Source organism: Gadus chalcogrammus, chromosome 20 (genome assembly GCF_026213295.1).
Source record: "Gadus chalcogrammus isolate NIFS_2021 chromosome 20, NIFS_Gcha_1.0, whole genome shotgun sequence".
NCBI lineage: Eukaryota > Metazoa > Chordata > Actinopteri > Gadiformes > Gadidae > Gadus > Gadus chalcogrammus.
The window spans coordinates 14,114,069-14,129,050 of NC_079431.1; the positions used below are offsets into that span (position 1 = coordinate 14,114,069).

A 14,982-nucleotide genomic window follows, 5' to 3' on the forward strand; every position below is an offset into this window, starting at 1 on the left:
TCGTGTGTGTGTGCTCGTGTGTGTGTGTGTGTGTTTGTGTGTGCTCGTGTGTGTTCGTGTGTGTGTGTTCGTGTGTGTTCGTGTGTGTGTGTGTGCTTGTGTGTGCTCGTGTGTGTTCGTGTGTGTGTGTGTGTGTCTCACCCTCCCTCTCCGCCTGCCTGGCGGTGAGCTGGCCGTGTTCCAGCATTTGCTCTCGCTGGCAGTCTGCCAATTCGCGTCCCGCACCCGGCGCAGACACACACACACCGCCGCCCTCCTTCTCCTTCAGCTCCAGCTCCGAGAACCGCATCATCGCCCGCTGCGCACGCACGCACACATGCACATACATAGACACGCACACAGACACGCACACCCGCAAAGACGCAAAGAACACAGACACACACACAAGACAGCCATGAAAACCACTCACCGTCTGCCCGCATTGCGTGCACACACATACACCTCTCTAAACCTCAATCTGGGCTCAACTGCTACTGAAGCAAACTTTCCATCAAAGAAATATGGCAATAACACAAACAAGTTAACAAAATACATATATAAGAAGATATAGATATATACACAAACACACACACTCCACAAACACACACATGTAGGACAAAGAGGTAGACAGATAAACGACAAGCATGGCATCCAGACATGGGTTAGACTAGTGCAGCCACTGTGAGTCCATGCGCTCTGGGGGCTAGCCCTGGCATCTCCCTTCCTGAAACATGAACATGGCTAGGAAACATATACAGCTAAGCCCTGAGGCAGAGAGGGAGAGGGGGTAAGGGGGGAGGGGGGAGGGCGAGGAGGAGGGAGAAGGAGGGATACGGGGAAAGAGAAATAAGACAGCGAGAGGGGAAAGAGGGAAGGAGGAAAAGTTGGTAGAGTGCGCAGAAATACATAGAAGTAGAGAAAGCCTGTCAGAGGGGTAGATACGTGATAAGAAATGTAAAGAACTGACCTCCCAGTTAGCAGCAGGTTGACTTATATTACTCTCCTCTTGTGATATGACTTCCATCTAAGCAATTAGAACGGGGGTCTCAATATATATCTGTCCATCATGTCATGTTTGTTTTTGATTTATAATTATTATATTTTTTGCATGAATTGTATGTTCATTGGCTTTTCTGCACAAGGCATCTTTACAGAGTTAACAACAGGAAGCCAAACAATCCCACGAAGCAACACACAATCAAATCAAATGATTCAACAGGTCAATTATTAACACAACATCAAAGCTATCAAATGACTTTAACATTCCCCAATTGCTTAAGTTGAAAATGTTGAAAAATTAGCTTGAATTTTTTTTTGCTGATTTTTGACTCGTGATTGATAGTAATTGTGTTTCAGTATCAGTCTCATTTGTTGTTTGGCGAGAATCACCCGGATCCAATTAGTTCATGGCCATAATTAAAAGCGTCTGATAGCTTTGTGTTACAGCTTTGCAGTGGCAAGCATGACAGACAAAACCACAAGTTTTCAGGGCTGCGTTCACAACATAGACAGACATATGCAACTTATTATCAAACTGCCTCCGTGCCAGTGTCAGTAAACTGGCATACAGCTTTTAGTGTGTGTGAGCGCTCAACATGCCTTGGTGTTGAGTGGAGGATCTATAGCTTGTGTCTGCCTGTTTGTGTGTGTCTCTGCGTGTGTGTTCTTCAGGGATGCGGGTTCAGGGGTCTATGGGGCCAAGGGACTTTGACCTTGGAGATCGACCAGCCAGTAGAGGACAGGTGCAGGCTTTCAGAGGGGAGGGTCTTAGCGGGCCCAGCAGAAGGTTGGGCCGACTGTTGGTTAGGCATAGCCATGGGCCGTGTAAACTATGAGGCGGTTGGTATTAGCATAGCCCGTTAACCAACTGTAACTGTCGAGCAGCCACCTCCAACGCCCACTTTAGCACCGAGCCGCTCGAGCACGGACACTCTGCAAATAAATGCAGGCACACGGAAACGACCTTTACGCCGACTGCTCCCTAATCAGCATACAGAAACGGCAGCCTTTGTTAACCTCTGAACTGCCCTCCAACAAACTGGCTAGCCGGGTAAAGGGCTCCGAAAGCCCCCGTGCTAACTCGGAGCGGCAATGTCAAACGAAGGGGGTGGCGGTCACGCCGGTAGCCATGGCAATAGCGCGACAGAGGCCGTGTTCCTCTAATGCCACGTTAGCCACGAATACACAACGTATTTGGGGGGGTTCTGTCATATAATTATTTAGTGTGGGGGGGGGGGGAGAACATGCAGATTTTTTGCATCTGGTGTGCAGTCTTCCGTGTGTGGTTGAATTGTGTGCAGAATGTGTAGAATATATTCTATGGTCTGACACAGACTCAATTCTCATCAGATAAGCCGTGCTGCCTGAAAATCACCACTCCCTCCCCTGAGCCCAATATAGCCCCATGTGTTAATGGCCTCACCTGCAGGGCTCTCTGCTCCCGGCTCAGCTTGCTGGAGTCTGCATATAGCTCTGTGGTGACACATTTGAAGCGGTCGCCCACATAGCCCGTGGAGTTTGCAATCCTCTTGGCCAGGCTGGACCTCCGTGAGCCCCTGGACGAATGGTCGTCGTCGTCGTCGTCGTCGTCGTCATCCTCATCGCACTCCCCGTTAGAGTCCTCCGGGTCCACGATGCCGTCTTCCCTCTCAGCCCTTCTGCCGCGCAGGATTTCTCGCTCGGCCTCCATTTCCAGGTCACTGCACGTCTGAGGCGCGTAAGCGGGGCCTCGTCGCTCTCCTTTGCACTTCCCGCGCTCGCCCGACGTCCGGGCGCAGCTCAGCGTGCTCTGGTCCTGGTCCCCGAGGTCCGGGCTGGGACTCCGTGCCGGGGAGCACTGGGGCGAGCTTGACGTCCCGCTGGCACAGCCGGCGACCGGGGCCAGCCTCATGTGCCCAAAGGCGGTGTCTGAGCGCCGGTCGTGGTGGGGTGCCTTCAGGTTGGGGGTAAGGCCGGTCGGGAAGGCGAGAGGAGGAGAAGGGAGACGGGGATGTTTTGGCTCGTATTCAGACTTCGTCTGGTTTTGGTTGTCACATTCATTTTGGTTGACTTTTGCGCCTGGAACCAAAGGCGGCAGCTTGTGCACTTTAGGGGTAGACTCTGCGTCCGTGTCGGAGTGAACAAGGTCAATGCAGACGATTCTCTCCCTCGACGATGCAGAAGAGGACGGCGGGTTTGCGTGGCTCGCGCCCGGCTCCCCCGCTCCCTTTTCCAGTATCCTTTGGCTCCCTTCACACCTAGCCATGGCTCCGGCCCGGTCCCGGTTACCTCCACATTCATCCGCCTGACTCCTGGGCTTGTCTATTCCCCTGGGCTTTAGGCTCACATCCCCCCTTTCCTGGAGCTTAGCTTCGGTGTGGGTCTGCATCAGGGGGTGGGACATCTCCTGGGAGTTAAAGGTGAGGTACTCTCCCCCAGATGGAGCGGCCAGGTTGTGGTATGGTAAGGGGTGCTTGGCCGCCAAGTGGGTTGGGTAAAGGCTGTTGCTGCCCAATAACACTGGGTGAGGGTAAACAGGGCCTTTGGCCCCCAGGGGAAGGGAGTGGAGGGCCATTCCATCGGGGACAGAGTATTGCAGGTATCTATTGGCATAGGCCAAGCTGTGGTTCAAGTAGGCGTCGCTCTGAGAGAGGTAAAGGTGACCGTTCTCCAAACACTGCCTTTTGTATGAAGTTACATCGGGAGCCGTCTCCCCTCTCTTAGAGGACTGGGAGGACTTGTCTCCCCCCTCTCGGTGATGGTGATGTTCTGATGGGTTGGGGCTGTGTTTGGGCCAGTCCCCGTTGGGCCTCGGGGAAACGGGCCTGGATGGGATGAGAGATGAGCTAGGGTGTTGGGCGGAGGGCATGGTGTGGTTGGGCTCTCCCATCCGTGGACAGGAGGAGCTGCGCTGCTGAGGCAGCACCTTCTCAAGGCCCTTGTGTTTGATTACCGACGGGGAGGAGCTTTTGGCTTGGACTGAGCCTGGGTCCTGGCTGGGGTTGGGCCTCGGGGAAGAGGGTAAACCCGGCATGTGCTGAGCATGGGATGGGGACGGGTTGGGCACCACCCAGGAGGAGTGTAAAGTGCTGATTATCTCGGGCCTCTCGGAGACCTTGGAGGAAGTGCTGCTGCCCACCGGGTGGGGATGCAAAGGAGGAGACAGGGAAAGGGTCTCCTTTAAGAGCTCACGGCTGGGGGGCAGCCCGTAGCGGGCCCCTGGAGTCAAAGCGTCCATCTTTACAGGGTAGCCGTTAGGGGGCAGGCCAAACTCAAGCATCCTTCCAGAGAGGTCCAGGGGCTTCTCCGCCGGGTCTTTGGTCGCAGAGGACTGATGAGCAGCCCGGTCGAAACTGGGTTTGGAAGGGGACCTGCTCGCTCTCCTCTCGCCTCGCTCGGCTCTTTGCTCCGACGGGCCGTCCCTGGGCCGGGGCTTATGGGGACTGGGTCGGGCCGGAGAGGGCTGCTCTGGTGCCATGCCGTTGACAGAGTACGGATGGGGAATGGACTGGGAGGATAATAAAGAGGTGGAAGAGGTGGGCGGTTGACCCATTCTAGCCACCGGTCTTTGTAAGTCCACAGAGCCATCGGACAGAGCTTGGGGAGGGTGGGGGATGCGAGAAGAGGCACGAGGAGAAGAGTCGATGGAGCTACTGCCGTTGTTTCCACCGTTGTTGTTGTTGCCGCTGCCAGAGCTACTACCGTTACCACCGTTACCGCCAGCGTTACTACTGCCAAGGCTTTTGCGGGAAGGGGGTCTGTTTGTTTTGCCGCTCCTGTTTGGAGATCTGTCTCTGTCAGGGTTGGCCTGGTGATGCTGGGTGTGGGACGAGGGCTGGTGGAGCTGCTGTCCGAACGGCGAGCCCACGCTAAGCCCCTTGTCCTGGCAGTGCACCATGGAGGTGGGGGCCACCGTCACCGCGGGAATCCTCATCGGAGGAGCCACCATGGGCGAGGAGATGGGAGAGGGCGGATAGGGCGGCATGTAGTACAGCCGCTCGGCAGCGGAGGCGGCGGCCTGGTTCACACTGCCCCCCTGGGCGGCACACAGCGAGGGGTAGGCCAGGTGCTGGGGGAGGTAGGGGTTGGACTGGCTAAGCAGGGAGGCTTTGTACATGCTCAGGGCGGCATATTTGGAGGAGTCCATATAGGGATACATGTTGGCCTCGGGGTAGGGGCTGAGCCAGGGCAGACGGAGGTAGCTACCGCCGGCGCCAGCCAGGCTCAGCTCTGATGCCCTCTTGTCCCCCGGCCCACCCGCTCTACATTCCAGGCCCAGGCCTTCCGCTCCGGTCCCCTGCACCATCACAGGCTTGTGGAGGCCCATTGGAGCACCCTTGTACAGGCCTAGGTAGCCGTTGGTCGGCTTGCGGCTGTCCATGGAGCCGTCAGGCTTGTAGATGAGCTCCGGGAGGCCGTCCCGGCCGTAACCCAGGGGCAGGGACGTCCCCTCCCGGCCCTTCTCGGCCGGCAGGGCCCGGATCCCGGGGTAGACCACCCCGCCGTGCAGACGGAGGCTGTCCCGCATTAGAGTGCCTCGGTCGAGCCCGATAGGCGTAAGCCTCGCATCTACCTGCAGGTGAAAGGGGTTTCAAAAGAAGAGACGGTTTCACCAAGTCTGCATTAATGGCTGCTACTGATTTAAAAGCCCCTTAAAACTGGGTTTCCCTCGTACTGAATTCAAACTTTAAAAGGGTGTACCTCTGAAATTCACTAGGCGTTTACATCGTTGCACCACCCAGCCAGACAACACCCAAGTTAAAACGGATTGCGTTGGTTATGCATTTGATTGTACATAAGTGAGCAGAGTGCACATGTGCATGAGGATAATTGTCACACGCGTGTCACACAGCGTAAACAGAGCCGATAAGGAGCAGCAGGACTTGCCATGTTTTGTGTGATGTGGTTCCCTTGTCTCAGTTCCAGGTTGGTCTGCGTCTCAGCATCGACATCACGAACAGATGTTGCCCTATGGGGACATGCAAACTGTTACTAGTAAGCATCGAGGCGCACAGAAACACACACACGCACACACACGGACACACACACACACACACACACACACACGCACACACCTCTGTTGAAAAACACCCTCTTGGATTTTTCCAGAAGGTTGTCTATAAAAGGCTTTTAGCACAAACCTTACATCTGGAAAGGACACACGAAGTGTTGTGTAACGAACAATACAAATATATATAGACTCCGATGGTCTAACTGTAGAAACACACGAGAAAGTGGTGTAGGAAACCAAAGAGAGGGAAGATAGGACCTGGCTTAACCGAGTGGGATGGAAAACAATCGCACCGCGCTAACCGCATGCATCAACAACGATCCTCTAGCGCGCTCACACCAACACACACACACACACACACACACACAGAAAACCACCCAGTCTCCAAGATGAAAGCAGCCCCCCCCCACCCCACACACTTTCCTCTATTCCGCTGACAGCAACAACCCCCCTGCTCTGCCTCCCCCGGCTGCCCCCCCCCCTCCCCCAATGGGGGGGGGGGCAGACCAGCATGGTGGGGCCCCTTCCATTCAGCCGGGTTCCCCCGCACACTGGTCCCCCGTGCCCCGCCTGACCTGCCCTCTGCGCCGGGCGGGCCGGGGGAGAGCACACATCAGAGGCGGCCGCGGCGGACCCCCTCCTCCCCGCCCCCCCACCCCCCCCACCCCCGCCGCCACGGTGCCACGGATCAACAAACAGACACCGCAACCGAGCACTTCAAACGCGCCAACGCAGACACGCACACCGACGGTAGACGCACACAAGATGCAAAGAGCGGGGAAAGAGCCCCGAGACATTTCACGAGGCCACATGCATTTAGTGGGATGGTGAGAATCACGAAACACCGGGATCTAATATAGCAGCGGTGTGGAGCTTCGTATAGTTAAGTAGGTGACCATTTGTACTTTTGTCTAAATAAAACAAAAGCAAAGATTTCAACAAAGGATGGCTTTGATATAGCAAGAGACTTGAGCTGTGTATCTTGGTGAAATATCCTGCATGGATTCAGAGTCCTGAAAATAATGTTTGTATGGGGAATGTAGAAAATGGTTTGAGACATGGCCATCAAGCACAAAGTGAACAGTAATTATTATATTTTAGTTGACCAGGTTCTGTATGAGTGTGAACATTTAACTAAATGTAAGAATGGTGTCAAATATAGGCTATAATAATGTACTTTCTTTCAAATAAAACTGAGAAGAATTGGGACACCCCTAAATTCACCCCAATAATCCAATCCAGGGATCTACACTTCTGTCGTTAAATCTCCATCTGCGCTGCTCATCCCCTACATCCTGGTCCATCCCGGGGATAAACCATTTACCCCTGCGTAACCAACCAATGGATGTCACACAAAGTCATGGCTAACAGAGCGTGGCTGAGAGAAGACAGCCCTGCCGCAGGAAGCCATGGGAGGATAAGGTGGGCGAGACGCGGCGCCGAAAAAGGTCCCTAATATAGTAAAAGCGACGGCTGGCCGTGCAGCGCACGGAAAACTCGGCTGCCTGATCCTCACACAAAAACATTGAAAGAAAAGCCAGCCCCGAGCCTCCCTGCCGCCACTGGCACGCCACTTTTATTACCCTGACCTCGGGCCTATTAATCACTCCGCGCAGCGGAGCGCACCCCCCTCGGCCCCCCACCTCTCTCGCTCCTCATCTCCTCACACGCACACCCCGCCTCCCCCACCTCCCCCGGGCACAGCCCGCTTCTGACATCTGCGTCTGACGGGCGCTGAAACACTCAGCGCTCGCATGTTTAGGCAGGCAGCGCAACAACAGAAAAAGGGAAAATCCAGTCCTGCGTTCGCTACATCGCATGCGTGACACACAGGAAATAATACCTTAACGTGTGGACAATGGCCGCGTTCCCGGCCCCTTTTCACTTCAGTAGAAGGGCTGCCATTTTACTAAGACTCAAAAAAAACACACGCTTACGGCTTTCCTGACACGGTGGGGACTGGGAGAAAAGAAAATGACATGTTGACACGTTAATTGTCCCTGCGTACAGGAACAGCAGGTATAGAGATGGAATCCTAGACTGGTAGCCCCGCCCATTCTGAGTACAAGGGTCTGGAGAAGAGCAAGACATTTCGTTCTGCCTCCGATATGTTTTTTGCGGGAACCAATCACCAAGCCGTCTTTTCCCCTTTGCGCTATATATGCTGGTTTAACACAATAACGACAGGGAAGCGAGGGCCAGCAGCCAACAGCGTACAGAGTCAGTTGAACTAGGCCCGTTGATCACGCCTTTTGTGCTGAAGAAAATGACAGCAGCTTCCCCAGACCAAGCTCAATCTACGATTGAGCTTGGTCTGGTAATAGCCAGACTAATGGTATCCCGCACAAACAGATTTGCAGATAAATGGCACGCTAGCGTTGCAGCCTATGGCAGGCCGTGTCTCCACGATAGTGGCCCCATGCAATGGTGACTGAGTCCAGGCAGAGGGCTACCAGCGCACTGGGACGCGTCGTTAAGTGGAATGAATAGTCTAGTAAAAGCGAGCTGCCGGACCATACATCAACGGCAGCCTTCCAGGCTCTGCATGCATCAACAGCAGCTACGCCGGCAGCGCAACTGCCTAGCTGTGTGTACACAAGTGCACACAAAAAGACTTCAGTAACAAGGGTCTGAGTGAGCATTACCAAAACTGCACCACAAGCCGGACCCTACACTGAAGTTAGTGGGAACATTTAACATTAGATAACCAACATTAAAATGTCCACAATAAAAGGTAAATGTAATTGAAAAAAGGTCTGCAGAGGTCAAGAGGCCAACTTCACAGCAGAAGATGTTTTCCCTCAACGACGCAGACTAAAGAAAATATGAATGACCTGATTCCATTAATTTGGAAAATATACATTATGAAAGCAGTAAGTTGGGCCACCATTTTCACGTTCAGTACGTAGGCCTCAATGGCGACCACCAAATCCATGACATATCGTAGAGAGGGCCACATATCGTTTGGAGAGCGAGGATGACAGAGCTACGGGAGGGAAGGCAAACACACGGTGACGCCTATAACCCTGGTGCTAAGAATAGTCTGTGCAACAAACAAGTCCCGACGGGCATCCAATCCATCACAACGGCCGGTAAAGCGAGCCGGCAGGCGGTGGGAGAGGGAGAGGAGGGAGAGGAGAGGGGAGGGGAGGGTGGGGGGGTTGAGCAGACAAAGCTGCGTTTATAAGACGGACCGCTGGAGCGTGGCCCGATCCGCACCATTAAACTGAAAACCACCGGGCGTTTTTGGACCAGCTAGCCCGGTGTCCGCTCGCTCTCTGGGCGAGTGTGTGGGACGACACTAAGGCGTTGAACAACGCCAGCCAGATGAAGAGGGGGCCGGCGGCCTGAGTACGAGCGCTCCCTCCGCCAGTCAGATGCTGTTTTGACGGCGACTCTGGCAACGCGGAGGTGAACTTTCTTTGACCCGTGATACGTGGCGGCATAGACGCCAGCGAGGAGGATCGTTTCCTCTCCACCGGATCTCCCCCTCGTCGGCCTCTCCTGGCGTCTGTGCACCGTAGTGTTAACATGTGTCAGGGCCGTGCAGCGGAGGGGAAGGACCGAGCGCGAGGACGGGAAACACTAAATATCCTCATCAGACACAAAAGTGGTTGCTTAACCCATTTTGCTGCAGGCCCGATCAGCAGGGGGGAGGAGGGGGGTGTGGGTCTGTGGGACCAGGAAGTCGGGGCTGTGGGACTCTGGGACCGGGAAGTCGGGGCTGTGTTAGAGCGGGACAGAAGTGGAGGCGCCGTCTTGCTCTTTGTCCTTGGCGCTCATCCAAGCCCTCTGAAGCGCAGAGCGCAGATCGACTCTAAAAAAAAATGCAGTGTGACGCAGGATAATCTCCGCAGCGACGGGCGGTGGGGGGAGGGGGGAGGGAAAAGGGCGTGGGTGGGGATAAACACAGATTAAATGCACACACCAGCGCACTGTATGTGTGGTTCCACCACCGCGCGAGAGTGTGTCCAAAGCGAAAGGAATGCGACGCATACCGCCAGCGAACAAAGCATAAATCAGGGAGAGCGGCCGTTTCTCTGCGCTACTCGCAGACTTTCGCCGAGACCATCGCCATAATACGCTGCTACAGGGAGATTTAGGTTATTCACCACTACTCCTGGGTGTATTGGGTGGGGGCAAAGGAGGCAAGAGAAGCTCTGTCGTTAGTCTGGGTGTGTGTGTGGGGGGGGGGGGGGAAGTAGAACGAATGACACGAGAAGCCCAGAAAGAGCCGATGGCGGCTGCTCAGCTGTCACGCTGTTAGCTAGCGAGCTGTAAACAAGGCCCCGCGTCCTGCCCAAGCGCTACACAGCCGCATGCAGGTCGGCGCACGGGACAGTCCCCCCCCCGGCATCACAGCCGCTAACAACGAGGACATTGTGAGTCCCCGTGCTGTCACTGGAGAACGGGCGACTGCTGCTGAACCGGGCCTATTCATGGTGCGCCAAATGAGGACTAAATGGCCCTTTATGTCTCCAAAGGGGTCGATTGTAACAAGGAAGCGCATGCGAATCACCTCGCGATCGTCAGAGCTCCCTTGGTTTTCGTTACAGAAGATGTTTTTGGGGGGGGTTCAGGAAAGTGATAGAAAAAATTGGGACTGGAAACCCCATGCCGATTGCAATCAGTGACGTTGTTCTATAGCACGACTTAATTAGGCCACATCTGAGGGACAAAACCAATAAAAAATATCTTCTGAGAGATTCCGAACGGCAGGGGCATTCAATAATAAATTCCAAAAAAATGGCGCAACCCGCCTATCACCCGCGCTCGGCGGCACGGCGTCATGTCTGTGGGGTTTCGTCAGACACGGCCCTGAGGCGGCCGCATCCAAACACGACCGGAGACGCGGGATCAAGACGGGGCCTGCCGAGAGCATAAGGGGCAGGGCGGTGACGCTTCTCCAGAATGTAAATCGTCTTTCGGTCGGCGCTGCCAAGGTCAGCAAATCAAAAACCTTTCTTGGAGATTTCACAAAAACAAAAACACCAAAGTAGAAACGTGGTTTCTGAACCGCCACGCCGGTCTCTATTTCAAATCCATTGTATTTACCAGAGCATGGCTTTTTATATTTTGGCAGTTTATTCGATCGGACTCTTTTGGGCCGGGGATACTCTGGTGTTCTTTGGGTCCCCGGCCGTATCAACGGCTCCCGTCACATGACGGTGCCGCGCGGGCGCTACACGCTGGCCGGGGCGGTGACATGTCTCTCTGCGGGGAAGTGATCCGTGCGCGCCAAACCTCAGCGGGACAAAAAGCTTTGTGGAGCGGAGAGAGAAAGCCTCTCCCGTTTCAGCGGCGGGTCCCCGGGGGCCGGGACGGAGCGCAGCTTCAATCAAACCGTGACGTCTCCTCCGGGAGCCGTGCAGCGTGCGGAAACCCAATCTCTCCGCGGCGCTCCGCCGGCCCCGTTCTTTTGTTCACGTGCACCACCTCCTCCTCCTCCTCGTCTGAGGAGCGAGCGAAGGAGAGTGAGCGAGAGCGCGGGGCCAAGGCTGAGAGGCCGTCTTTCGGCCCCATCAAGGACAGACGTGGTAGAGGGGATGTTTGTTCTAGGGCCCCAATGGTCACGCCCGTTTGGTCAACAGATCTGCGGGCTTTGAAAGTGTGGCGGACGGCCAAATCAAAAGATTGTGGATTAAATTTACGTGTCTGAGCATATGGTTCGACTGGCCGGGCCTATTGATTGCGGGAGGCTGGAGATCGGCAGAGCATTGGTTAATGGGTTTAAAATGGGAGGCGGCGTGATTGTCCCAATAAACACAGATTACATCTCCTGGTCACCCCCCCATGCAGGGCCTCAGAGATGCACTGAATGTCACAAATAAAAGATCCATCACACAGCATAACAAACGCCCCAGGCCCTGGGTTTAGGTTTCTTTAAAGCACTGTTGGCCACCCATTTAAAATTCACAGGGACCACGAGAAATACAATCCCCTCTAAGTGATGGTTTCAACACCACCCGTGTGCTATGGTGATGCTCTTTGAGCGGAGTGTAAACATCTGGGAAACACATCAGCCCTAAATTGACCTCTTAATGACGGGCGGAAAATGATGCGCGAAACAGTCAGTGGAAAGACTATAAATAACCTCGGCCCACAGAAATTACCGTGGGTTTAGGTCTTCCGTTATGTTTATGTTAGTGGTGACATTAACGTCACCACTGACATAATCACCACTGAATTATTTTTAAAACAAGTCACAATATATTGTTCGTCGTGGACTGAAAAGACGCAATTGCAGCTGAGTGACAAAATCAATCATTAAACAGAGGCTGTATAGTATAAAGGATGCATCCCTCTAATTAACAATTAGTCAAATGTTAACATCGCCCAAGAGATCAATATACAACTAACGAATATCACGAGAAGAAAAATCGAAAGACCTCTTATCTTTGAAACAGTTTGGAGAATCTGCATAACTTACATTTAAGGTCAGTATAGAAAATAGCCTCTTATGACCCGCAGAGACGTGGCCATTATAATTAAATCATCGCAGTGGGCCTTTGCTTCCCAGTCCAAAATGCGTGACGCCTGTGTTATGGTAGGGAAATGCCCATTTGGCGTCATCGTTCCGTCTCCAGCCAGTTCCCTCGCTAGGCTAGTCAATGATCTGGAACCAGCCAATACGAGTGCCATCGATCCTCCCATGACCGCGTCTCCTAATGAGCGCTCGGGTGGCTACGGGACAGACGGCCGCACAGGGCGCGCGGGAGAAACTGGACCGCGGTTACGATACTGCCTCGAAGCAAACAACTATTGGAGTGCGCACGGCCACTTGTGCCGGGAGAATCCTATTAGGCAACAAAAAAATTACTGGCACTTAAATTGAAGCTGTAGGCCACGGTCAAATGGGAGGACCCCGGCCAATCAAGGGAGCGGTGAGTTGGCTGGTGGCACGGCGGCCGTTTCTCATCAAAGCGAGTGCAGTACGTCCCGTCGGGAACAGCGGATCTCCACGGAGTCTCTCTCCCACACACACACACACACACACACACGGCTCGGCATCTGGGACCGAGACTCATCAACGACTGCTCCGTCCAAACAAAGCCCCACCCACTCACACACAAACACCACTGCGCGCGTGTATAAACACACAGACCACGCACACACAGACGGGGAGAAGGGGGTGTCCTACAACTGAACTAAAAAACGCGTAAACGGAGCAGTCCGTCTGCTTCCCCTTGGCAGGGCGAGGCTGTATTCCGTAACCTTGTTTAGCACAGACGCTCGTTTTCACACAAACGCACACACACGCACACGCACACACAAACACACACACGCACACACACTTTGTGGTCCACTAATCTGCTAGAGGTGGTTCACCTTGTTCACAGGCGCGGGGCCGTCCAGTTGACAGCAGAATAATAAAAGCCAAGCTCAGGGCCGAATCATTAAAGCGACGTTATTTATCAACCACATGCCACTGCCCCGCCGAAAAGCACAAAGACCACCCTATGCGCTATTCTTAGAAGTGGCCGTTTTCCTCTCCCGTGTCTCCTCACACGAAACCGCTCTGGCATTGAGATTCAATTCTACGTTGGATTGTTTGTTGGGAGGTTTCATCGCCTGAAAACGTATATTACCATGTGAAGGGTGATAATACATTAAAGATTCTAGAGGAAAAAACACCATACGCCTATTGCATACAAGCGTTCGTGTGTGCGTGTGTGGGGCATACATTACAATCCCACAAAAGCTTCAAAGATCGGTCACCACAGTTCATGTCTCGGGGTGGGTCGTCACGTCCCTTCCTCACCTGGTTAATTGTTGTTATCTCCAGCCGTCGTGGTAGTGCCCCAACTCACGCCTTTTTCCTGTTTGGCCAAGTTAACTGGGAGAGCAGCGATCCGCGCGGACGTAAGACCAGGACGCCCAGTGACGGACCCAGAAGACCAGTAAAAAGTGCCAAACAGGTTATCCTCTGGCACCGATAAGAAAAACGAGGCGTACAAAGAGTTCCTCTCTCTCCGTTATTTCCAGGCAACTCCCCGCCTCACATTTCCGCTGGACTTTAATTGTGAATGTCACTTAGTTTTCCATGAAACGCGCAGGTCAGTAGGCTAAGAAGCTCTCGCGTCAGAGGGGGGAAACATGGAAATTACTGATATGGTTCAAAAAGGAAAAAGCCCAACGTTATTGTCCGGTAGTTTGGGCGACGACGTGTGTCGTGCGGCTGAGCCCGAGGATACAGGTGGAGACTGGGGTCCGCCGACTCAAAAATTAATTCAGCCTGCCCGTACCTCGCAGCAGCGCCATGTTGGGTTTCATCGGAGCATGCCGTTTCAAAAAGCCTCCGCTTCTCCACTTCTCACCCCACGTCTTCTCCGAGATAGCGGTGGCCGGCCCGGTGGGTCTAATAGGATATTCCGTCGGTCTTTGTGTTCGTGTTTTCTAAAGAAAGACGCGGCGACGTAGCTCCGGTGCGTATCAAGGGCGCGCGGAGCTCACACAGGACTGCTGCACTGAATCGACGAATGCCGCGAGCCGAACGATTCGCTCGCTCTACTCCCACTCGCGCAGACTCTACCCAGAAGGCTAGTCGGGAGACCGCAATTACCATAAAGCCTCCAGCGCGCAGCACGAGCACACACGCGCGCGCGTACACGCACTCTCAGCGTACACTAACAAGAATAGATTGTGAAAGAGTGAGCGAGAGAGAATGGAAGAAAGAAAGAATGAAAATGACTAAATAGTTGAAGATGTAGACCTTTAGAAGCGCGTGACTACACGCCTACTAAATGCTGAGGAGATGTTGCCTATTGGAAACCAGCCTACACGATATCATTTATCGTGCTCGCGATCAAAGAGATTTCGGCAGGATAACGACGATACTTTCCACTAGCAGTCATTCAACTGGAAATGTGTGGTCATTGCTTAGGTGGTTTCCCCCCCCCCCCTTATATCACTGGGTGAGTGTTAATACAAGTGCAGAATTATAACTGTTGTGTGGAGTGTCCCCATGTTGGGTGTGTTTAATTATCCTTTATATCCCAGTCATTATCCCTTAT

The 14,982-nt window shown here is 53.8% G+C and overlaps 1 protein-coding gene across 3 annotated transcripts in view; it reads right to left on the bottom strand.

The window, feature by feature from the left end:
* The window catches only part of bcor (BCL6 corepressor), a 30,924-nt gene extending 16,315 nt beyond the window's left edge, over positions 1 to 14,609 (bottom strand). Inside the window, exons 1-5 of one of the 3 annotated variants that reach the window (XM_056579140.1) lie at positions 13,731 to 14,609; positions 5,841 to 5,926; positions 2,402 to 5,526; positions 947 to 1,003; positions 142 to 298 (exon numbers count right to left, since the gene is read on the bottom strand). In XM_056579140.1, the coding sequence (XP_056435115.1) occupies positions 142 to 298; positions 947 to 1,003; positions 2,402 to 5,526; positions 5,841 to 5,847 (3,346 nt within the window). In that variant the 5' untranslated portion in view covers positions 5,848 to 5,926; positions 13,731 to 14,609. Of the gene's footprint in view, positions 1 to 141; positions 299 to 946; positions 1,004 to 2,401; positions 5,531 to 5,840; positions 5,944 to 13,730 lie in introns of all 3 variants that reach the window. The other 2 variants (XM_056579139.1, XM_056579138.1) reach the window with 2 other exon arrangements.
* Between the last annotated feature and the right edge of the window lie 373 nt (positions 14,610 to 14,982).